General features: G+C 44.1%; 1 protein-coding gene across 2 annotated transcripts in view; it reads left to right on the top strand.

Moving 5' to 3' along the window:
• Positions 1–3,290, top strand: part of Fam107b (family with sequence similarity 107 member B) — a 218,629-nt gene extending 215,339 nt beyond the window's left edge. For both annotated transcript variants that reach the window (XM_052156278.1, XM_052156280.1), the window contains one exon: positions 675–3,290. In XM_052156278.1, coding sequence (XP_052012238.1) covers positions 675–791 — 117 coding nt within the window. In that variant the 3' untranslated portion in view covers positions 792–3,290. The remainder of the gene's footprint in view (positions 1–674) is intronic.
• Positions 3,291–25,595: the final 22,305 nt, after the last annotated feature.

Raw genomic sequence — 25,595 nt, forward strand, 5'->3', positions numbered from 1 at the left:
GGCGTGGAAAGGGGTCTGCTGTGGGAAGCAGGGATGCTGGGTGCCAGGACGAAGAATTCCAGCAGGCCAGATGTGCGTGTGTGTACCCAGATGTGCGTGTGTACCCAGAGAGAGACAGGAGACAGATGCAGTGGAGGGCACAAATCCTGCTCAAGGCAGACTCTCAAGTCCCATTAGGAACCTGAAAGAGGCACCAGAGGCCAAAGCAGAAGGGGGTGGGGGGCTGGGAAGACTGCTCAGTGGCTAAAGCATTTGGCAACAGCTGGACCTGATTCAGAGCCCCAGAATCTATGTAAATGTCAGGTGGGTGTAGCATGTGGCCAGCCTGTAGTTCCAGGACTTGGGAATAGACAAGGGATCCCTAGAGTAAACAAACTAGATAGACTAGTCATGTTGACCAGCCCTGGGTTAAACCGAGAGACCCTGCCTTAAAAGAATATGGTGGATACAGACTGAAGAAGATTGTCCAGGTCAACTTGACAATCTTGTCAGCATGAGCACACACACACACACACACACACACACACACCAAAAAAAGTTGAAGTATCTCTATACTCCAAGTGTTAGGATAAGTTTGTCTAAGAAAGACTATATACATACCTTGTTTAGAAAGTTGTGAGGCTTGAAAAGCCCTCCAGGACATAACAAATTTCTTGTGTTTGACATTTGTTCAGCTTGAACTTGAGAAGCAGAAATTGCAAGAAGAGCAAGAAAATGCCCCAGAGTTTGTGAAGGTGAAAGGCAATCTCAGGAGAACAGGCCAGGAGGTGGCCCAGGCCCAGGAATCCTAGGCCCAGGCTGTGACCTGGTGTGTCCCCACCATCTCTGTGGGAGCCCTGGCTAGGCGCCTCTACAGTGCTCCTCTTGGGCCAAAGTTCCTGAGGAAGAGAATCCAGACAGCTGAGAATTTTGACTATCAAAAAAGATTGTGTTTGATTTACCATTGAGGTAGATGAGTCATCTCTGACAGTTGCAATTCCCATTCGCCAAACGAAAGACACCGACCAGCACACAAGATACCATGGACCTATGTTTAGAGACTTTAGACAAAGAAAACCACAAAAGAAGTGAAGAGAACCAGGAAGCGGGCGCTGGAACACGCACTACTCGGCCTTTCTTCCATTCCAAGTTTGGCGGGACGCAGAACCTTCCTTGTTCCTTTAAAAACGAAGCAAATTGTTTGGAATCCCTCCTTGGGTTATCTGTTAGATTGTTTTGATTATATCAAAATGTATTTCATCTGTTACATCCAGTATTTGTATTTTATTCTGAAAACCCAGAATTTTCCTCCCATTATAGATTAAGAAAGGGGGCTATTACTGTTTATGTTTAATCATACCTATTACATTGGTTAACACTGAAGTTCAGAAACAGGACAAGTTAAACATGTCAGCACCCGTCACAAACTTATTGTAATTCCCGTAGGTTCTTGGTATGACAGTATGCCAGATGTCGCCTTTGCACTTGTAAGAAGGTGCATACATCCTGTCAATTCCTTTCTTGCTTTGATAACCATAGGCTTTCTGTTCCGTTTTAGTGTGTCATTTCTTGCTCAACTATTTCTTTCAGTTGAAGCAATTTCTCAGTTCTTTGGTAGATGAAACTAGAGTGTGTAACTCAACTTCTGTGTCCTATAGAAAGAGACCAGATCTTTTGAGTTCTGAGAGCAGTAGAGGGGTGTCCATTAGGACTGGGTGACGAGGCCTTTATAGATTTATGTAATACAAATAGAAATCTGCTTCTAGGAGACTTTATAACTTTTTACATTTTGAATATTTTAGACTTGAGCTTTGAACATCTCTGGCCGATGGTCACAGGTTTCCTTCCCTTTTGTTTCTTGTGAAGAATGACTATCTTGGCACTCTCTTGGCATGATGCTGTTGGTAGGGATGATCCTGACTACTGTGTTGCATCTCTCAGGAAAAGCTGAGGTGCTGGGCAAGGCTGCTCAGTGTCCTCTTGCTAGCTAGCATGCTGTTCAAAGAGACATCTAAGTTACAAATAATATGAAAGTTCTCATGCAAAATATATTTTATACTACAGGCATGGGAGTTTTTTGTTTTCTGTTTTTTTTTCTTTTTTGTATTTAGTACTTCTCCATAGAGATGATTTAACCAGTAATTTCTACACTGAAGATTTCTGTTTTCTTTCATGATGCATAGAATACCGGATGTAGCGCTTTGGAATCCTTGATTAGCACACTAGATGCTAATTTTCTCTGGGAACACTGAAGTCTGGCAGTTAACAGACCCATGTTCCCTTCAAGTATGAATAAGAAGTAAATGAATAATAATTCACTACTAGATGAGAAGCACTAGAGATGATTACAGCAGAAAGGATTCTTGGTCCTATCAGCAAGTGCTTTCTAAATAAAATATGAGATGCTGAAGATAAGATGGTTTGCCCTGGGAGATTGGCTCAGTGACTACTTTGTCATCTTCCTTCCCTTTGAGAAAAGAAAGTTTATTCACTGATTGTTGAAATAAACCTCTCCAACGCACATTGCTTATTCTTTCTCTGCATATGGGGTAATGATGTCAGGTGGTAGGGTGACTATTCAGAGTGATTAGACCTTTTTATCTACCTGGAAGTTAGCTCTGGAGATGTTTTGCCACTTGGCAGGATCTTCAAGGGTCATCGCCAGCCCCTGTAGAAGGGCTGATGCTGTTCATTCTATACCACGGGGGGGAAGTTAGCTACAAACACATTCACTTCCTGGTTGCACTCAGACCTGCTGCGATCTTCCTTGGTCAGTGCTACAGGGTCTAGCCAAAAGACGACTTGTACATAGCATGAAGTGATGGCTTCAGCTAGGTCGCAGAGCATCCAGGGAGCCGAGCCTTTAGGAATCTGCTTGGCTCCGCTCACTTAGAATAATGCAGTCAGTCACTCATTTTTTGCACTTAACACTGTGAAGTCCCAACCCCAGGGATGGGTCACCGTCTGAGCAGTGTCGTGCTTTGAGCCACTTATGGGGGGAAAGGCTCCATTTTTCCACTCTGTAGTTTTCTTAAAGTAGTTCTCTGTTTTGTAGTCTCCTGCTAGTAAAGTACTATTGCTTTCTAAGCTATACCAGTTGACTCTATTCTTCTACTCCAAGAATCTCAACCCATTTGAGTGTACATAATATATATAAAGGGAGCCTTAATGGATTTGTTTTCATAATTTAATATTTTTTGTATTTGCTCTTGTATAATTGTTTTTTTAATGGAAAGTATTACAGAATCGAGGGTGGAATTCTTAGAACCAAAGTTATTCTTAATAAAAATCACCAATGCTTGGACCCCGCAGCCATGTTTGTCTCATTTGTTTAAGGGCTGTGTAGACCTGGAGGGGAGTGTCGTAGCTTCTAGGTCTCCCTTGGGTGACTGTTCTGACATCAGCTCTGTCTTCTCTTTGTGCATTTGTTGAGTCTGAAAACTTACATGGTGAACAGTTCCACCCCCCACATATCAGGAGCGCTAAGTGCTGCTGCCCTTTGCAGGAAACACACAGCATTGTTGCAGCTGTTGGTCCTGCAGGAAACACACAGCATTGTTGCAGCTGTTGGTCCTGCAGGAAACACACAGCATTGTTGCAGCTGTTGGTCCTGCAGGAAACACACAGCATTGTTGCAGCTGTTGGTCCTGCAGATCACAAGACTTGGGATTTTAGGAGCCCAGTAAGACAGTAGAATCTGGACCTTTTTAGAGGGTCCAGATTTTTAGTGCTTGTGGATAGTAAAAGTTTTAGGAAGTCTGCTTTTTTGTTGTTTTTGCTTACTCAGTTGTGAACACGACCCACAAAGAAGGGATCAGGGGAAGCTCTGTACACATGGCTGTGTTAGACTGTTGCTTTGGGAGAGGTTCACATTTCTCCTGGACAGGCCTTGCTGTGTGACTTTCCTGGGCAGATCATCAAGGGGTGTGTGTATGGGGGAGGGGCGTTGTTGGGGTTTCTTACAGGAGTATGGGTAACTCTACAGAAAGCGTCGTTGAAAAGCCCACCTCACTTAAGAGCTCTTGAAGGCTGCATCTGCCACAGGGAGAGCCTCCTATCCCCAGCAGTCGCTAGTTAGAACTTAGGATCGGAAGCGTGGGTTTCTTGTACTTCCTAAGCCTTACGTGGTGTGTGGGGTCTTTAAGCAGTAGGTGAGGAAGGAAGCAAAATGTCTGGGCTGTAGAAGGGGGGAGAGATCTGCCGGGGCAGAAAGGCACAGAGGGGAGAGGGAACGTTGCCCACGAGCTGAACATGGGTGCTTTTCTTAGTTTATCAGTAACAATACTCATTTCATTAATTTGCATAATATTTTCATTGTATTAGATATCATACATTTTCGAAAAGCCTTCAAGGGGCCCTGCATATGCTTTCAGAGGCAGAACACCTACATAGCTTGCATTAAGGCCCTGAGTTCAATCCACACAAATGAAATAAATAAATATGTCTTTTTTGTTTTTTTATCTTTTTTATTAGATACATTCTTTATTTATGTTTCAAGTGCATTCCCCTTTCCTGGTTACCCCCTCCCCGAAAGTTCCATAAGTCCTCTCCCCTCCCCCTGTTCCCCAAACACCCCTCTCCCACTTCCCTGTCCTGGTATTCCCCTACACTGCTACATCGAGCCTTTCCAGGATCAGTGGCCTCTCCTCCCTTTGATGTCCAACAAGGCCATCCTCTGCTGCCTGTGCATCTGGAGCCATGGGTAACTCCATGTGCACTCTCTGGTTGATGGTTTTGTCCCTGGGAGCTCTGGGGTACTGGGTGGCTCATACTGTTGTTCTTCCTATGGTGCTGCAAACCCCTTCAGCTCCTTGGGTCCTTTCTCTAGCTCCTACATTGGGGACCCTGCACTCAGTTCAATGGCTGGCTGAGAGTGTTCCCCTCTGTATTTGTCATGCACTAGCAGAGCCTCCCAGGTGATAGCTATATCCAGCTCCAGTCAGCAAGTACTTGTTGGCATCAATAATAGTGTCTGGGTTTGCCGGGCGGTGGTGGCTTACGCCTGTAATCCCAGCACTCTGGGAGGCAGAGGCAGGTGGATTTCTGAGTTCGAGGCCAGCCTGGTCTACGGAATGAGTTCCAGGACAGCCAGGGCTATACAGAGAAACCCTGTCTCGGAAAAAAAAAAAAAAAAAAACAACAACAACAACAACAACAACAAAAAAACGGAAAAAAATAGTGTCTGGGTTTTGTAACTATATGGGATGGATCCCTAGGTGGGGTAGTCTCTGGATAGTCTTTCCCTCAGTCTCCCACACTTTGTCTCTATATCTCCTTCTGTGGGAATTTTGTTTCTCCTTCTAAGAAGGACCAGAGTATCAATACTTTGTTCTTCCTTCTTCTTGGGCATCATTTGATATGTGAATTGTGTTTTGGGTATTCCAAGCTTCTGGGCTAATATCCACTTATCAGTGAGTGAATACCATGTGTGTTCTTTTGTGATTGGGTTACCTCACTTAGGATGATAGTTTCCAGTTCCACTCATTTGCATAAGAATTTCATGAATTCATTGTTTTTAATAGCTGAGTAGTATTCCATTGTGTAAATGTACAAGCACCCCTCCTTTCAGGAGGGAAGACATTCTGAAAACAATAGCTACACAACACGCTATTTTGACCACTTGCCCAACTTTTAAGGTCTTTAGACTCTTGATCTTAGAGTTTGCTTTCATTGCCTTTGATAGCTCGGTTGCTGCAGTGGAGGACTGTGAAGTCCGGTAGAATCCAGTTTAAGTTATACTGTGAACTCTAAAACCGCATAGAAGGTGGATTCCACAAATGATAGCTGCCCCTATCATTGGGGTGGGAATAAGTCACTTCCCAAGGCAACAGTTATCTGCGAGGTTTTAAGACTTTAGATAGACTTTTCTATATCTATAAGAAGTTTTAAAGTTCTATCGCTAGGCCTGCATTTACTGGAGTGCCAACTAAGGGTGTTTCATTTCCAAAGTTTTAAGGTAAAGCAGTCTCAGGAACTAATAGCCTCACAGTTACAATTTTGCCCGATCTTTCTCTTGAGAAACATGCCTGATTATCAACCAGAGATGTTTCCAGTATCTCCCCATCTGCTCTTACACGTGGACTAGTAATGCCTTAATTCCTAATCAGAATCTGGGATCAGTTATTGAAAGCAAGTCTATTGTTATGGGCTTCGTCAAGGTGTGTGTGTGTGTATGTGTGTGTGTGTGTGTGTGTATGTGTGTACATGCGATTGTTGTGAATGTGATGATGATGATGATGATGATGATGATGATGATGGATGTGAGCCCAGGGAGCACATTCTGCTATCGTGTCCTCTGAGTGTCTGCAGTTCCCATCTCCAGAGTGACACGCTGCCAGTCAGCGTCCCTCTCCTGCCCTGCCTCAGCCACCTCCCCACTTACATCCTGCCTACTGGCTTCCTGAGGTAGTTACAATTACAACAGAAAGAAGCAACCAAGTTTATTTTATTTCTCCCTCCTCTTTCTCTCCATTGCTGTTTTGACTTCGCCCTGCCCTCCTCTGCTTCAGCCACAAATATTATCAAGAGCTAACACGCTTATCTTTTATTCTTTCTCGTCTCCTTTCATTTTTTTTAAATTTTTTTTCCTCTGACAATTATTTTCCTCAGCCACGTATACATGTATCATAAATATAATTGCTTAGTTTACCCCCCCCCCCAAACAACCACAATTACAAGCACCGGCTTAGTATGGCTGATGTTAGGGGACTTTCAAATCAATATACAGTACATACTTGAATACAGTGACCAGGACATTTTAGAAATGATTTACATAAACTTAATTTAAAAGTGGAGCCTTTGGCTAATGAGAAAGCCCAGTGGAGCAAAGGCAGTTCAGATACCCAGTGTCAACTTAAATGCCACTTAAGCGTGGCAGCTAGCTGTAATTCTAGCCCTTAGGAGGCAGAGATAGGACCCGCCAGCGAGCGGCCCAGCTAGACGAGCTAAATCAGAAAGCTTGGGCTTCAAGTGACAGAGCCTTGACAGGCTCCCTCAAGATATGCAATGATGAGCAATTAACCTGTAACCTCCACATGCGCATGTGAGCCACGTGTGTCTACACACATACACACAAGCCTGCACAAAGATGAAGCCTTATTTCTATTATTTTTATTTTTTATTGGCTATTTTCTTTATTTACATTTCATGTTATTCCCTTTCCCAGTTCCTCCCCCCACCAGAAACCCTCTATTCTCTCCACTCTGCCCCTTGCTTCTATGAGGGTGCTCCTCCACCCTCCCACCCACCCACCCACTCCCACCTCCCTGCCCTGGTATTCCTCTATACTGGGGCATAGAGCCTTCACAGGACCAAACCCTCTCCTCCCATTGATGCCCGACAATGCTATCCTCTGCTACATATACAAATGGAGCCATGGGTCCCTCTATGTGTACTCTTTGGTTGGTGGTTTAGTCCCTGGGAGCTCTGGGGGGTCTGGTTGGTTGATACTGTTCTTCCTATGGGGTTGCAAACCCCTTAAGCTTCTTTAGTCTTTTCTCTAACTCCTCCATTGGGGACCCCATACTCAGTCCAATGAACCTCTGTATTTGTCAGACTCTGGCAGAGACTCTCCGGACACAGCTATAATAGGCTCCTGTCAGCAACCATTTCTTGGCATCCACAATAGTATCTGGGTTTGGGGACTGTATCTGGGATGGATCTCCAGGTGGGGCAGTCTCTGCATGGCCTTTCCTTCAGTCTCTGCTCCACAATTTATCTGCATATTTCCTCCTATGAGTATTTTGTTCCCCCTTCTAAGAAGGACCCAAGCATCCACACTTTGGTCTTTCTTCTCCTTGAGCTTCATGTGGTCTGAGAATTGAATCTTGGATATTCTGAGCTTCTGGGCTTATCATCAAGTGCATACCATATGGGTTATCTCACTCAGGATGTTATTTTCTAGTTTTATCCTCTTGCCTAAGAATTTCATGAATTCATTGTTTTTAATAGCTGAGTACTACTCCATTGTGTAAATGTACCACATTTTCTGCATTCATTCCTCTGTTGAAGGACATCTAGGTTCTTTCCAGCTTCTGACTATTATAAATAAGGCTGCTATGAACATAGTGGAGCATATGACCTTGTTATATGTTAGAGCATCTTTTGGGTATATGCCCAGAAGTGGTATAGCTGGTTCCTCAGGTAATGCTACATCCAATTTTCCACGAAACTACCAGGCTGATTTCCAGAGTGGTTGTACCAGCTTGCAATCCCATCAACAATGGAAGAGTGTTCCTCTTTCTCCACATCCTCACCAGCATCTGCTGTCACCTGAGTTTTTGATCTTAACCATTCTGAGTAGTGTGAGGTGGAATCTTGGGGTTGTTTTGATTTGCATTTCCTGATGACTAAGGATGTTGAACATTTCTTTAGGTGATTCTCAGCTATTCAGTATTCCTCAGTTGAGTTGAGTATTCTTTGTTTAGCTCTGTACCCCATTTTAAATAAGGTTATTTGATTCTCTGGAGTCTAACTTCTTCCTCCTCCTCCTCCTCCTCCTCCTCCTCCTCCTCCTCCTCCTCCTCCTCCTCCTCCTCCTCCTCCTCCTCCTCCTTCTTCTTCTTCTTCTTCTTCTTCTCCTCTCCTCCTCCTCCTCCTCCTCCTCCTCCTCCTCCTTCTTTCTTTTAGTATAGAATAGAGTTTATTTAGGGCATGGGATGGGAGTTGAGGGGGTAGTGGAGGCAGAGAGAGGGAGAGAGTAGAGAAGCAGAGGCCGGCCATGACCATGTGGAGAGAGGGGGGAGGGGAGGAGAGCCCAAGAGGGGCAAGAGAGAAGCCGAGAGTGAGAGAGGCTAGAGAGAGATGAGAGGAATAAGAGAGAGTAAGAGCTAAGAGCTGGGGTCTAACTTCTTGAGTTCTTTGTATATTTTGGAAATTAACCCTCTATCGGATGTAGGATTGGTAGAGATCTTTTCCCAACCTGTTGGCTGCCATTTTGTCCTATTGAGAGTGTCCTTTGCCTTACAGAAGCTTTGCAGTTTTATGAGGTCTCATTTGTCAATTGTTGATCTTAGAGCATAAGCCACTGGTGTTCTGTTCAGCAAAATTTCCCCTGTGCCCATGTTCTTCCCCACTTTCTCTTCTATTAGATTCAGTGTATCTTGTTTTATGTGGAGGTCCTTTATCCACTTGGACTTGAGTTTTGTACAAAGAGATAAGAATAGATCGATTTGCATTCTTCTGCATGCTGACCTCCAGTTGAACCAGCACCATTCATTGAAAATGCTGTCTTTTTTCCACTGGATGGGTTTTAGATCCTTTGTCAAGATCAAGTGACCATAGGTGTGTGGGTTCATTTCTGGGTCTTCAATTCTATTCCATTGATCAACCTGCCTGCCTCTGTACCAATATCATACAGTTTTTTTTTTATTTTTATCACTATTGCTCTGTAATGCAGCTTGAGTTCAGGGTTGGTGATTCCCTCAGAAGTTCTTTATTGCTGAGAATAGTTTTTGCTATCCTGAGTTTTTGGTTATTCTAAATGAATTTGCAAATTGCTCTTTCTAATTCTATGAAGAATCGACCTGGAATTTTGATGGGGATTGCATTGAATCTGTAGATTGCTTTCGGCAAAATGGTCACTTTTACTATATTAATTTTGCCAATTCATGAGCATGGGAGCTCTTTCTATCTTCTGAGATTTTCTTCGATTTCTTCAGAGACTTGAAGTTCTTGTCATACAGATCTTTCACTTGCTTAGTTTGAGTCATGCCAAAGTATTTTATATTATTTGTGCCTATTGTGAAGGGGGTCGTTTCCCTAATTTCTTTCTTAGCCTCTCTATCTTTTGAGAAGAGAAAGTCTACTGATTTGAGTTAACTTTATATACAGCCACTTTGCTCAAGTTGTTTATCAGGGTTAGGAGTTTTCTGGTGGGATTTTTGTGGTCTCTACTTTCTGACTACTATGGCCTACTTAGCATCCTCCTCAAGTCTTGGGAAAGTTTATCCAGTCAAGACTACAGAAAGGAAATCCCCCTCAGGTCGCTGAAGGAGACAGTCTGCAGTTTTGACTGAGTTTTGCTTGCCCAGAGTCTGCCTGGACAGTTCGTCTGAATCCAACCATGCATCACAGTTCTTGGTGCAAAGCCTTGCGTTCTTGCTTTGTCGTGGGAGATGTTGAGGACGGCTTGCTTGCTGTCCTCGGGAAGAGTGTGTGCCTTTATTCTCATGGCTAGTGCGGTCCCGCCTTTATGATACTTGATCTTATCCCTTAGCACCCTTGAAATGTATGCATTCTGGATTGCCAACAGCAGGATCGCTGAGATTTGTTTATATTTGTCAGGGAGTGTCATCAAAGCTGTGCGGTGAATTTTTGGGAATATTTGGCTATGCATTGACTTGAACATACTGATAGGTCCTCTTTAATTTGCTGTCCCATAGGATCTGCAGTATTCTCTCTCTACTGGGTTCTCTAATTTTCTTAATTTCTCCTTGTTTTTATGGTTGCCGATATTCTTTCCCGTATACCTAGCTAAAAACAAACACATCCATATAGTTTTAAAAAATGTATATTTTTCATGGAACAAGCAAGATGCCGGTGTACACGAATACTCCCTCAAATACATTGGTTATTTCTTTGTATTATTGCTGTTTGTTTTCTGAGTCAGGGTCCTGGTGTAGTGCCCTGGCTCACCTAGAGCTTGCTGCCCAGGCTAGGCTAGCCTTGAACGTGTAGTGAACCATCTCCTTGTCTCTCCACCACCATCCAGAGCTGGGATTACAGGTGCAAGCCACTCTGCCCAGCCTTATCTTTAAAATGTTGCACAGTGAGAAAATGTTGAATCCCAAGGGTTTAAAAGGACACGAATAAAGGAAGCGTTAACAGGAAGAATTCTATTAACTCAACGTTCTTTATCATTCAAATACCATGCATCTTGAAATTATTGCCACGGACCGGCATGTATTGGTAGGTTACAGACACAGTGGTTCCAGCGGTCCAAGATCATACACACTCACAATTGATACTGACAAGGTGGGGTGGGTAATGCATGAGTAAAGAGACAGAAGGTGAAGTGTACGTGTGTATAACCTCAGTACACAGGAGGAATCAGACCGGGTGCAGCACCAGTCTGTATCAGTAAAGTGAAGTAAAGCAGGCTCAGAATAAAGAACTTCACTGTCCTTTAAGAAAGGCCCCTGCGACGGTCAGACTTGGTTCTAATTGTTAAAGAGCGTTTCTAGATCTGTCTGTGGGATATTTCCAGAGGCAGTGGGGCCTGTTTTGAACATTACTGAGATGGGACGGAACCTAATAGGGCAGAAGCACACACGTGCAAGCCCGTTCCTTCCTAGCAGGCCTGCTGAAGTTCCTGCCCTGGGCCCTGCACCAGATTCCACATCCTTCAGTCTTTGCCCGCAGACCCTCACCTGCAGCTTTCTGGGTAACAGGTGCATAGGCAGCCACACCTGACTTTCTGGGAGGGCTGGGGATTGGAGCTCAGGCCCTCTTGCTCAACAAGCCTTCTTATGAACCATATCCCCAACCATCCATATAAGGTTTTACTCATGGAAGTTTAATGCACAGTAAAGACTTGTGCTGTCTCAAATGCGGTTAGTTCCTTCTACTAGGGTATCATTTGGCTAAGATACCTCTTACCTCATTCTTAGTACTATTCACTGGGGTTCCATCATTCTTAATATTTTTAGGCGTTACCCACATTTTTATACACACACACACACACACACACACACAGAGAGAGAGAGAGAGACAGAGACAGACAGAAAGAGAGACAGAGAGACAGAATATGAGTGTTTGACCTTTCTGAGTTTAGGTCACCTCGCTTGGTGTAACACTTTCCAGATCTCCCCACTTTCCTGCCGGTTTCATACTTTAGCTTTTTGTTATAGCTGAGTAAAAAGCCATTGTGTGTGTATACCACAGTTTTAACCCGAGGGAGGTGGCGCTTACTGGGAGCCACAGGGGCTCCATATTGCCCTGACCCTTTCCCAGCCTGTCCCGCCCTGTTTGCTGTCTGCCCTGATATGAGATGGTCTGCCACGTCGTCCCCACCACGGTGGAGTGAGACCTCTCCAACTGTGGCTAAAGCACAGTCCCCTCCCCGTGGTGCTCCTCTCCCTGGAATTATGGTCACGGGGATTAATAAGAACGGATGCAGAAAATTCTGTGCCTGCCTTTCACCAAGGGCAACGCACAAGGAGCTCTCTCCGGCAAGGGCTCTTGCTCGCCTGTGAGAATTTTCTGCATCCGTTGTTCTGGACTTGGCTGCTGCCCTTGGCTTACTGGAGTTTGCTCTCACACAAAATACACGCCTGCGTGTGACGAGTTCGCATGGCAAGAGAGGCACGACCTCGGTGCTTTTCTATGACAAGCAACGTTGAACTTCCCTCACAATCTCACAGGATAACAGAAATAGTTTCCTTTTTGGCAATACTGGGGATCGAACGCATGCTTCCCACAGGTTGGGTGAGAACTCTGTGAGTTCCAGCTCCATCCCTTCATTTCCGGTTGAACTATAGGTGCTCAACAGGAAGCCTAGTGGACTTTGTCTTTCACCAGTGCTCCAAGGGCTGGGCCAGTCCGGCTGAAGATGGAGAGCCAGGAAGCAAGGCACACAGTAGTGCGCTCCTCTCCCAGGGCCGCCTTCAGCCGCGGGCGGGCAGCTTTAGCCCTCCCTCCCGTGCCTGCTGTCGACATCGGCATCGATCGGCAGCTTTGCGTTTGACCCTTTAAACCAGGATGCTCGTTCCTATCGCGAAAGTGATTGTGAGGTTTAAATAAAGTAATGAAATCCAGCCCTGCCCAGCACCCAGCCCGTACAGACCCTGCTTACCCGTGGTTGAACCTGTTCGCGATGAACGATGCCGGATGCCGCCACCTACTGGGATCCAGTGGAACTTTTTTTTAAATTTCCTAGAATAATAATCGATGTGTTAGTTTGTTGTGGATGTTGTTATTTTCCTTATTGGTCTTCGCCTCCTCTACACCCCAGGCCCCTACTTTTCTGCTCTTGTCTGGCTGAGGTATTTAAGACGTGAGTTGTAAATGTTGTTTAAACCTGTCCGTGTGGTATCCTGTTTCTGCCTCCGGAAAAGTTCCCTGTATGAACCTCAGGGCGGCTGTTTACTGTGAGGCAGGGGACAGCATCTGAGTTGCCTGACTTCCAGTTTTCCTGAAGGACTATAAAACGGCCTCCCATCTGTTTGGAAGAATGAATGAAACTCATTCATTCATTCAGCGAGTAAGTTTTTAGGAGGCAGGGGAGTGGCGGTCTGCAGAGGAAACAGATGGTGCATGGAGGGGCACCCCACACACCCACACCTCTCGGTGACTCGTAGAAGACGGATTCCCCCCATCCTCTGTCTCTCTTCTTTCGTTGTATGGTAGTTATTTCCTGAAGCATAGATCTCAGCTGATGGTCTTGCTTGTCACTGAAGGCCAGTCTGCCTGTCATGGAAACTTTGGTCCTATTCAAGTTAGTCAGCTCCTCCAAGCTACTTCTAGGCTTCTGAAATGGTAGTAGACAACCTTTGTCACAGGCTAGACATTATGCTAAGTGTTTTATCAGATAATTGTTATAGCTGCCTAGGACCTGCGCCACGTCCTTGTACCTGTTATGTTCCTGGAGCTATAACAACAACACCAGGAACAACTTCAAGGCACAAAACCTGGGCTTCGACTCACAGTTCAGCATTCCCGGCTCTGTCAGTTCCTGGCAGGTGGTAGGATAGAGCATTATGACAACAGGATCTGGGTGTCTTAGTTCGGGTCTTGTTGCTATGAAGAGACACCATGACCAAGGCAACTCTTGTAAAAGCAAATATTTAATTGGGGCCGGCTTACAGTTTCAGAGGTTCAGTCCATTATCATCATGGCGGGAAGCACGGCAGTCTGCAGGCAGACACGGTGCTGGAGAAGGAGCTGAGAGTCTTGATCAGAAGGCAGCCAGGAGAGACTGTCTCCTGCACTGGGCAGAGCCTTAACATAGGAGTCCTCAAAGTCCATCTCCATAGTGACACGCTTCCTCCAACAAGTCACACCTCCTAGAAGTGCCACTTCCCACAGGCCAAGCGTATTCAAGCCACCACACTGTGCCAGAGACTCTACTTACCTCATGGTGGATGGGAAGCAGAGAGAGGGGAGAAAGAACTGGCGACCAGTTATGACCTTCAGAGATACGGCCCACTTTCTCAAGCTTGGATTGGTCTCCCATAGTTTCCGCAGTCTCCGGAAGGAGTCCGGCCTGCTAAAGGATGAAGTCTTGAACATGTGAGTTCACGGGAGAACTGTTCATACGAAGACCATAACACGCTCAGTCAAAGAGTTCAAACCCAGGTCCACCCAGCTGCAGATGACATCCCCATCCTCCTGCCACACAGCCATGTTGATCTCTGCATCTGCAGCCCTCTCTGTCCTGCTGGTGTCTGGCCTTTGCATTTCTTCCTGGGCCTGTGACCCCACTCAAATACCCCAGTAACACTGCTGCTCCAACACACGCACACAATGCTTTTGCCCTCTTCCCTGGGAGCCAGACCCACTCCCACGCCTCGTCATGTGTATTAGAGATCCTTCACGGACCTGTGTACCTCCTCGGCACATGGGGAGAGGCTTGGAAACGAACACAGCTGTTCAAACCGCCAGGACTCACTGAGTAAATGGGAAAGCACAGGAAACAGTATTTGAACGGTAAGACGTCAGAGAGGCCGATGTCAGATGCGTTCAGTCGCCTTTCTGCATAGAAACAGATCTAGGAAGCCATGTATCAATTGTGTACCAATTATCCACAGTATTCTTTTCTTCACTGACTTTAGGTCACTTTTTCTAGCAACTACGTCTCTTCTGCCCTTTAACCAGAGCATTGTCCCCTGTCTTTCATATTGCCAAAGGCTTGAAGCAATTTGCAAAAAGCCTTCAGATAAAGGCAAGTTTGCCCCCTTTTAAAAACAGTTAAGTGACTGGAGATGAAGACACCCTGGCCGGGGAACCAGCTCCTCGACTCTGCACGTGGCTCTGCTCTCTTTGGGGTACACCCCTGACTTTCTCAGTAGGATGAAGGAGCCGCAGACCGGTTTCATGGTCCCTTCCACACCTTTGGCTTTTCAACATGGGTCCGTGCACTCCAGGCTCCCCGGCCACTGTGTGGAGCAGCCTAATTGATTTTGGAATCCCTTACTGTGTCAATACGTTCCAAACACTGGGACACCGTGGGCACCGGTGCAGAAAAATTAACGTAGATTGCTCTTGCTGGTTAAAATCTCACAGATTTCAGACAATCTGAAGCAGATGTCCACACCTGGGATTAAAACAAAAATGTATTTCCATAGTGTTCTGTGTTTTTCAAAGAAACCAAAATTCTCACTGAGCACACCTGCAGAAAGATCCACATGTATGTATGCCCACATATAAGTAAACATGGATGTCTATACATATATGTAAATATGTTTGCCCACACATATGTATGCCTACACATATGCATACATGTATGCACACACATATGTATGCCCACACATATGTATACACACAGATGCAAATATGTATGTACACACATATGTGTGCCCACATATAAGTATGCACACACATATGCAACCATGTATGTACACACACTTTTTCTTTTTTGTTGTTGTCTTATGAATCAGGATACAGGCTGAGACCCAGGATTCTCCCTCCTCAGCCTCCAGAGTGCTGGAAGTATGGATAATCATTTTTATTTGTTGGAAATTCTAAAAGACAATACAGAACTACCATTGTTTATAGGTGCTTTGATTGTGTCTATAATAAAAATCCAAAAGAATCCACATACAACTTAATTACATTTGATAAGTTTATCAACATTACTGTGAATACACAAAGTATATTGCCATTGTAAAATACTTTTTAGAAAAACATGTAAAAGGAGAATTACAAAACACTTTTTTCTGTTGTAGATTATTATTATTATTATTATTTCTTCAAGAGATGGCTAAGCTCATAGCCATAAATATAAAACACTGTAAAAGGCATCCAGATATTTTGTGTGTTGAGATGTCCCAGAGGCTAAAGTACTTGCTTCTGGAGTTTGCACCCCTGCAGCCCCTGACGTACCAGGTGGATGTGGCGTCTTGACTGCAGCTCCAGCTTTGGAAAGAAGAGGGATTCCCGGAGCAAGATGGCTGCCGAGACTAGCCGCAGTGGTGAGCCTTGACTTTGACCCGTGTTGATTCCCAGCATCAACCTTATGCACCCATCTTCCCACAAATCCACACATACACAGACATGCATGTACACACATGTACACCATACTTGCACATATGTGAGAAATGATAAAGAAAAACAAAGCATTAAAGTATTGAATAATTGGAGAAAGTAATATGGTGGTTTCTAGACATTTGGGGGAAAGGGAAGTTGGGATAAATAGGTCAAAGTACACAAACAAGCTGGGTGGAATTAGCAAAATCTACATGCACAGTGGAGACAGTAATTAAGACTTCTTTACATACAGAAACTTGTGGGGTATTTTCAGATATTCTTGTTATATACACAAAATGTCACTACAGAAGGTGACATATGTTCATTTATTGAATAGCAGTGATTATTTCACTATGCATTTGTATGTCAAAACATCATGTTACCTACATCAAATATTTACAATGTAAATAAATTCAAATATTATTAAATATGGGATGGTAAATATATAGGTTTGCCTTATGAAGAAGAAAAGGTTTCCTAAGTGCTTGAAGAATTCTGCATTGTGTTGCTACTTTTCCACATTTATAAAATATTTTACTATAAAAATTTACTTTAAGAAATGAAAAGTGAAAATCTTCTAGAGATTTTTATGCTTTTACTGAAAATATGGAAATTTTTACTGAAAATTTACTGAAATTTTTACTGAAAATATGGAAAAGTCCCAAATAGATGAAGAAATATCCCGTTCTGTTGACTAGAAGCTATTCTCTCCAACTTGACACTGTATTCAAAGAAAGCTCAGTGTGGTTTGTGAGTTTGCATAGCTCGATAAGCAAACTCCAAATTTACATTGAAGCCGGCAGGGTCAAAGACAGCTACAGGGAGGTAAGTCCTACCAGATGCCTTAGTATTCAGTATAAACTATAAGTGAGATTTTTGCAATATCAATGCAGAAATTTTGAAAATAGAGCAATGAAACAAAATGGAATCTAAAATTATATTTATAGGGGATGGAGAGAAAGCTTGGTGGTTAGGATCATGGCTGCTCCTTTACAAGACCCAGGTTCTATTCCCAGAGCCCACATGCCAGCTCACAACTGTCTGTAATTCCAGGCAGGGTATCTGATGTCCCATTCTGGTCTCCGGGAGCCAAGCAGTCATGCACATAAAATTATTAAAGGTGTATTTCTTAGATACTGTGCTTGGATATATAACTTAGGTGATATTGGAAGTCAACGGAGAAAACCTGACATTTTAAGGACATTTAAACACTTATCTAAATGAGAAACAAAGAAGAACCTCTTTCATATTATATACAAAACAATTTTCAGGAGGATATATGCACATCTGTAAAGGAACCGTCTTTCAAGTTTGGTAAAGGCTGAAGAGATTTGAACTAGGAGGCAGCCATCTTGGTCAGGTCCTGGGGTTAGAATGGGGCATTCACCACAGGGAGGGAAAAGGAGCCTTCTAAGTGACTGCAGTGCTGTTTCTCAGCTTGGGTCACAGTTTCCTAAACTTTTGCTTATTATTTACGATATAGAAAGAGACCCATGCACTCTTCTGTAAAAGGAAATACTTCATATTATAAATGTCAGGTGATGAATTCTCACTGAAACCCTGTGATTCATGGTCTGAATTATAAATCTTGGTCATCCAGGAAGCAGACACTAATATATAGACACAAGAAGTTAGTTAGCCAGGTGTATTCTCAATGGAATAGTCTGGGAAGAAGGCTCTCCTCATTTGTTGGCTGCAGGAGCTCCCTTTTCGGTTGTTCTGACAGAGGGTCATGCCCATCAGCCGACATTTCCAGTGGGACCCAACCGTCGCGCTTATATACTGAAGGAAATGCATGTATACTGTCCAGGGGAAACGGAGAGACAGGACGCCTGTATCTTGCAGCAGCTGGACTTAGAGTACATTCACCTACTTATTTTTAAGTCACTGTGACTAACAATACTGGTAGTAAATGCACAGTAGGTGATGTTTAGCCTCATGATTTCCATGATTTCCCCATGGTCCCTAAGGATGCGGCTGAGAGCATGAACCATCCCCCAGTGTAGCATTTCATCAAGAAGCCAGGTTTCGCTTACGTGGGCTGGTCCGAGGCCCTGGGCACATGTGTGGCAGAGGACTGCCTTTGTTTGGCTTCAGTTGGAGAGGATGTGCTTAATCCTGTAGAAACTTGAGGTCTCAGGGAAGGGGGGTGCCACGGGAGGTGGGGGGGGGCAGGAGTTAGGGAGGAGAGGAACACCCTCTCAGAGGCAAAGGAAAGGGGGAATGAAGAACTGTGGGGGAGACCGGGATGGGGGCAATGTCTGGAATGTAAATAAATAAGTATAAATAAACACACACATTCATGCATAAATACATACATAAATGAATAAATTAAAAAAGAAACAGGTTTCCATTAAAATACGGGAAAGAGAAAATATCAACCAAGCCTTTTTCTTTGCCGTGGCTTAACACATCCCTCTCTATTTACTGTGATTTATTTATTTATTTATTTATTTAGCCTCAAGCTCTCCTTCCATGTCCAACTTACAAGATGTTTGCAAGATCTTTCTGCCTTTGAGGACTCAGAAAGGACAGGGATATATAACCAGGGATAGAGGGAACCTCCTTTGTCCTTTGAGGATGGACTTTGAAATCTCTCTGTCTCTCTTTGTGTGTGTGTGTGTGAGAGAGAGAGAGGGGGGGGGAGAGGGAGAGGAGAGAGAGGTCCTGAGACATTGAAAGAGGGAAAGTTTGTGGAGTGATATCTTAACTCCATCACCCACCACCATAATTTTTTTGCCATTTCTTTAGTTGAAAGGAAAAATTTATTTGAAAATAGCATCTCATGAGGAAGAAAATATTAAGTAAATTTAAATTAATTCTGAAACCTAGTTTATTGTTTAAGTTTGGTGCCTTGTGCATTTTGTAAGCCCAGTTCCTGGCATGATGCCCAGGAGTAACCCCAATCAGTGGCTCAGCACGTCATGTTGAATATGATGAATGTTAGGGCCTGTGTCCAGGCTTTGATGACTGCTCTGTCTCAGCCATACTTTAAGCAGAATCTATGGACTCGGATGATCTAGTAAGAATTTCGGGGGGAAAAAAAATCCCAAGCACTGAATAATCTCAGACTTGAGTATGTGATGCTAAGATCCTAAAGATCTGAGATGCTGTTGGCACCTGAAATGAGAAGTTGAATTGTTCTGATTCCCATGAAAGAGTATATCACATATATCTTGTCCCCTCAGGGTTCCTTTTAATGAAATGTGCAGGTAACAGATGTGTTTTGATGGGTGATTAAAAGAGATGCTATCTCTGAACAGTGTTCAGGACTCTGCATTAGACCTTCCTGGCACCAGATGCTCCTTGCGTGATGGCCATAGGAGCAAGTTTCTGGGTCTTGAGTATGAGGGAGAACAGGCACCTCTCTTTAGAGAACACCTATGGGACTTCCCTATGATTGGTCTCCATAAAATTAAGTACCAGGCACAAGAAGTTAAGCGAGTATATATAGTCAGTGAGTCAAGGTTGTCCCCTCTTTAATGAAATATTAAGCAGAGTGATTCTGGAGCTGCCCTATGCACACTGAAGCCGGACACCTGCTCACAAACACAGAGGTTAGGCCTGGGGTTTTTCTCCTGCCGGGGTTAGCTCCTCCTGGGTTCCCGGAGAACTTCCCTGGCTTCTGTGATGTTCAAATGTCTGGAATCCACACTGTTGCTGCTCCACAGCACCGGTCAATGAGCTACTCAATTTCATTAGCAAGAACTTCCCTTCATATATGAGACTTTCTCCTGGCCTCCCTTCTTTCCCTCTCTTCCCCTGCCCCCTCTCTCCCCTCTTTCTCCATTCTCCCATATCTTTAACTATTCTTTCTTTTCTCTTTCCCATCCCTCTTTCCTTCCCTTTCCTCTTCTTTCCATCCTCCTCTGTCCTCCAATGTCTTGATTTATAGAGAATGCCATGGTGGAATCGTCAGGGTCTTTCACACTTGATTCTACCAGACTTTGATATAACCCCCTCAGAAGCCTAGAACATCATCTTTTGGATGCCATATAACCAAAGGGCCATTGCCCTCTTCTTGGAAATAGGCTTCTCGCCAGGTCCAGGAGAAAACCAAGGCGAGTGACTGTGTCAAAGCATGGAATGTCGGAGAGAAAAGCTATCTATATATTGTGGAGGCAGTGGCGAGTTGAAGTTTTTCCAATGAATCAGATCTTACATCGCTGAAGCCTCCATTTAACAAGTGTGTGGATACATATTATGACTCACGTTCCATTATAGGCACTGTTGATTTGTCAGTAGGCAGACAAAATCCATCATCTCCATTGAGCTAAGAAATGGACAGTGATTGAATGATTGTGCTATTTTGATTCTGGGGAGCTTTACATTAGTACCTCCAAACTGGGGTGCAGTCTATGGTACCAGCATCTTACAGTTGATATTGGCAAATCAGGCTTTAGGACCTTGTTAATGTGTATATTGCATTAACCTGACTGACTCTGTATATAGTATTGCTACCTGGCTTCAATGTAGTTAGCATTGGGGTTGGCATTGGCATCTATATTATAGGATTCCATTTGTTATTAAAATATCTTCTAGGAGGTCCTGTAATGATTCATTGTTGAAATGGAAACGAAGAAGCAAAAAAATATTCATCATTGTGAAACTGACCATAATTTTCTCTTTCCCTGTATACAAACATCTATTCTTAGATGCCACACCAAAAACCAAACCAAACCAAAATAAAAAATCAACAACACTCTCAAGTGGAAGAAAGTGTCCTATAATCTTACTGTGTTACAATTGCTAAAGATTGCCAACACATTCCTAGGATGCCCATAAGGGCAAGAAACATCCTTTAAATTCTTTTCAAATTGATAAAAGAAACTTGTAAGGTATGAACTGAGTGAGGTCACAATTCATTTCTCACTTAGTGAGAATATAGGACACACTTTTTCCAGACAATGGGATTTGATTCACCACTTACATGAATTACAGATGTTAGAAGACATAGAGGAGTCTTGACTGTGTTATCAGATGAAAGGAGCCAGTATGACACCCTGGGAAAGGCCCAAACTGTGGAGATAGTTGGAAGGTCAGCTGTTGGTGGGGCCGGGGGAGAAGAAGGCATAAACAAGAAGGGCACAGAGGCTTTACAGGCAGTGAAACTATCCTGTATACTGTACAATACTGGATGGGTGCGCTTGCCTGGACCTGTAGCATGTCTGATACATGAGTGCACAGGAGCCAGGTGTGAAGATGGATGTCTAGAATCTCAGGGGATGGCAAAAGGTCAGATGTTTAAGGTCAGCCTGGGCTACATGATAGCCTGGTTTAAGAAAAAGTCAAGCTCTTCATTGCCAGCTCAACTGGGTTTGGAATCACCTAGAAGACACATCTTTGCATCTGTAAAGGCATTTCTAGAGAGGTTTAACCAAGGAGGCAAGACCCATCCTGAAGGTGGGTAGAGAGGGTAGCACCATCCTAGGATTGGGGCCACAGACTGAAGAAAGCAAATAGAGCTCTAAACTCTTATTATTATTATTAAATATATTCTTTATTTACATTTCAAATGATTCCCCCTTTCCTGGTTCCTCCTTCCCCAAAAGTCCCATAAGCCCTCTCCCCTCCCCCTGTTCCCCAATCAACCCCCTCCCACTTCCCTGTCCTGGTATTCCCCTACACTACTGCATTGAACCTTTCCAGGACCAGGGACCTCTCCTTCCTTCTTCTTGGGCTTTATTTGATATTTGAATTGTGTCTTGGGTATTCTGAGCTGGCTAATATCCACCTCGTCGTGAGTGCATACCATGTGTGTTCTTTTGTGACTGGGTTACCTCACTTAGGATGTTATTTTCCAGTTCTACCCATTTGCCTAAGAATTTCATGAATTCATTGTTTTTAATTGCTGAGTAGTATTCCATTGTGTAAATATACCACATTTTCTGTATCCATTCCTTCATTGAGGGACATCTGGGTTCTTTTCTAGCTTCTGGCTATTATAAATAGGGCTGCTATTAACATAGTGGAGCATGCTGGGGAATCCTCTGGGTATATGCCCAGGAGGAAACTGTCAATAGGACAAAATGGCAACCAACAGATTGGGAAAAGATCTTTACCAACCCTACATCTGACAGAAGCTAATATCCAATATATATATATATATAACTCAAGAAGTTAAACTCCGGAAAGCCAAATAACCCTATTAAAAATGGGGTATAGAGCTAAACAAAGAATTTTCATCTGAAGAATTTTGAATGGCTGAGAAGCACCTTAAGAAATGTTCAGCATCCTTAGTCATCAGGGAAATGCAAACCAAAACAACCCTGAGATTTCACCTCACATGAGTAAGAATGTCTAAGATGAAAAACTCAGGAGACAGCAGGTGTTGGAGATGATGTGGAGAAAGAGGAACACTCCTCCACTGCCGGTGGGATTGCCAGCCGGTACAACCACTCTGGAAATCAGTCTGGCGGTTCCTCAGAAAACTGGGCAGGATGCTGCCGAAGGACCCTGCTATACCACTTCTAGAGCTCTTCTCTCTCTGCTTCCTAACTGAGGATGCTATGTGGGCAGCCACCTTCCCTCCTCTGCCCCGTCCTCACTGCCATGATGGAACCCCTCAAACAGTGAACCAAAATAACCTCCTCCATCCTCAATCTGCTCTTGCAAGGTTCTTATTTCTTGGCATTGCACAAGGTAAGGTGGTGTAATATAAATACATATCATGACTTGTCTCCAAAAATCAAAAAGGATAAGAGAGTCTAGACTTTGGAGAAAATAACAGATAATATAGATAGACTGATTATAGTGAGTGTAGGGATGTTAATGTTGGAGGAGTCTGTGTGGGTACAGGGCCTGGAGGCATAAGGTGAATTCTATTTTATTTATTCTTATTGTGAAGGTATACTTATCTAAATCATACAGCGTATTTAAGGGGGAAAAACCTCTATGTTATAAAAAAAATAATTCTCTACAGTAATGATTATAATTTTGGCACTATACCATATTGTTTTAACAAATCTCCAAAGCAAGGAACCATTAAGCGGTCACTAACATGTCACTTTATTTGATCTAGAGGAGGGAGGTTATAGTATGCAACAGCTGTTGAAAACAATTTCTGTTTAATTAAAGTTAAAGTTGTAAGTTTTCATAGACTAGAAATTGGATGTAGGACTTCAAAAAGCAGATAGAAAAGAAACAAGAAAATGTAATGAGCCCAGTGTGTGTCAGGAAAGGAACCACACAGAAAACATAAATAGAAAACGTAACAGAATTGGTGGCATGAAAGGCATCGTGACAAATACAGGTTTCCTCTTGAGACACGGGCTGGGGCTGGGTACAGGGAGGCACCAGGAGAACGCTGCTGGAGTTCGCTTCAGGACTCTGGTCTGTGCACAGCCTCACAAAGGCAGTGCAGGACTCTGGTCTGTGCACAGCCTCACAAAGGCAGTGCGTGTCTGAGTGAAGGGGTGACTGACAGAGGGTCTTTTGATGGCGTCACCTCTCTTTATCACAAGGCTGCTGTTTCCTGCCACTCAGGGAATGGACAGAATCTACTTCATCTCTATCCCACACACTCTGCTTGTGTGACTTTCCAGCTGCAGCTAGAGATAGGATGTGGTTATTATAAATTATCATTCTCCTTTCCCTTCCTGGGTCACACGTGTAACTCCGTGGGTTACCACATTCTCCCGGATCTCTGGCCCACATCCGTGTGAAGAACTGCCACCCTTACCTTGCAAGCTGTCCCCCTACGTGAGTGGAGTGGTAGACAGTTCACCTTTGCAATCCGTGGAAGCTTCTCTGTATACGCCCTGCTCGGTCATGTGTTGGCTCAATCTTATCTCCTGACAGCTCAGAGCTGGGGGAGTTTCCTGGAGACAATTATCCAGTTTCTCAGCGAGCTTCCCTTCTGGGGGCTGTCTGTGGCCCAGCAGCCCAGATCCATCTTTAAGCTGCGTTGACCCCATCCCAACTTTGTCTGACCCCCAGGCCTTTCTTAGTTTCTGGCTTCGCTCTTCACCAATTCCACATTCTTGGCTTATTGCGTGTCCTTTGGGAGAGCTGGAGACAAAGCGGATGCATGCGACAGCCAGCGGGTGATTCTAAAGGAGGGGGTTCCAAAATGGCATCCTCATTATAACCACACAGTGGAGAAAGAACCGATGGTGTTGAGGTTAAAATGCTCGTTCCAGCATGTGCTAGGAAGTCTTGAAACTTTGGTTAAGAATCAAACCTTTAAGTATACCAAACACACTCCTCCAGGACTTCTGTCTCATATTTCCCAAGGCCTGGCCAGCTCTCCCTGCTGTGCACACATAGCTTGTGACTTTCCTTTCCCCAGGCATCTGTTCAGACAGTCCCTCTTCAGCAGGACCCTCCGGAGTGCCACCCACCCGTTTGTTACTCTTGTCCACCTTCCGGGATGATTTTCTAGCATGCATCACTTTTGGGCGTCGACCTGTGCAATCAATGACTCTCTCTCCCTATCCTTTGATGGACTAAACTCCAGGAGGGCAGGGATCTTAATCACTAACTCCTCTCCCCTCATCAACTAGAGCAGGGAACTGGCACACACAACACTTTATGAATGTTGGCCAAACGTGCAATTCTGATTTGCTTTTGATTTCTTGCCTTCGGTGGTGGAGAATGAGGGCCAGCCAAGAGGATGGTTTTAATCAGTTCTATTTCACTTCGCAGAGCACTAAGTTCACAAAAGAACTTCCTTCTATGAATATAGTTTAGTAGGTTTTTTATTGCTAAATAAAAATTCTTGCCTTTCACTGCATAGCAATAAATTGACCATTTGTTTAGCTTATAGCCCTTTTATGATATTAAATTCCAAACCTGGAAGATGTCACTGAGCCGGCCACAGCATCAGCTTTCCTGGGGTCTGGGGCATCCCTCTGGATAACCTTTTGTTTGTGAGTACAGTGCTCCAATCTACCAGCTGGACAATCATTCAGAGATAATAAGGCAACATAGCAGCTCCCGGTGGCTGTGTTTGGTTGGTTCAGCCCTTGGCCGACATGTTTTATTAATAGCAGCAATCCTTCTTTGCCATTCTATTATTTCCCAGTGTGATTAATAGCGAGCGAGGGGACGAAGAGGGCTTTACAATAGTAAACGATCATTTAAGTTCTGTGTCGACTGCTTCCTGCTGCCTGTTCGAGTAAAAACGGGGCTGCCCAATGTGGCCAGCAGTTTCTGCTTGGAGAGTTTAGTCACCGATAAATATTAGAGTGGGAAAGGTGGCGAGGAGGACCTGCATGTGGAAGGCTGACCTTTCTGATGTTGAGTTTGGGGGACAGCAAGGAGGAGTTATTGCATTAGCCTTTTGGGTAGCCAGTGTCAAGTGTCCGGAAAGTCTTCTAAGGGATGGGAGTTAGCTACAGAAAAGCCAAGCCAGGAGGGACAAGCACAGAACAGGCATGGAAGAAGGAAAATGAAGTTGGGGTTTTTTGGGGGGGGGTGGGTGGGTGGGA

This window comes from Apodemus sylvaticus, chromosome 14, assembly GCF_947179515.1.
Source record: "Apodemus sylvaticus chromosome 14, mApoSyl1.1, whole genome shotgun sequence".
Taxonomy (NCBI): domain Eukaryota; kingdom Metazoa; phylum Chordata; class Mammalia; order Rodentia; family Muridae; genus Apodemus; species Apodemus sylvaticus.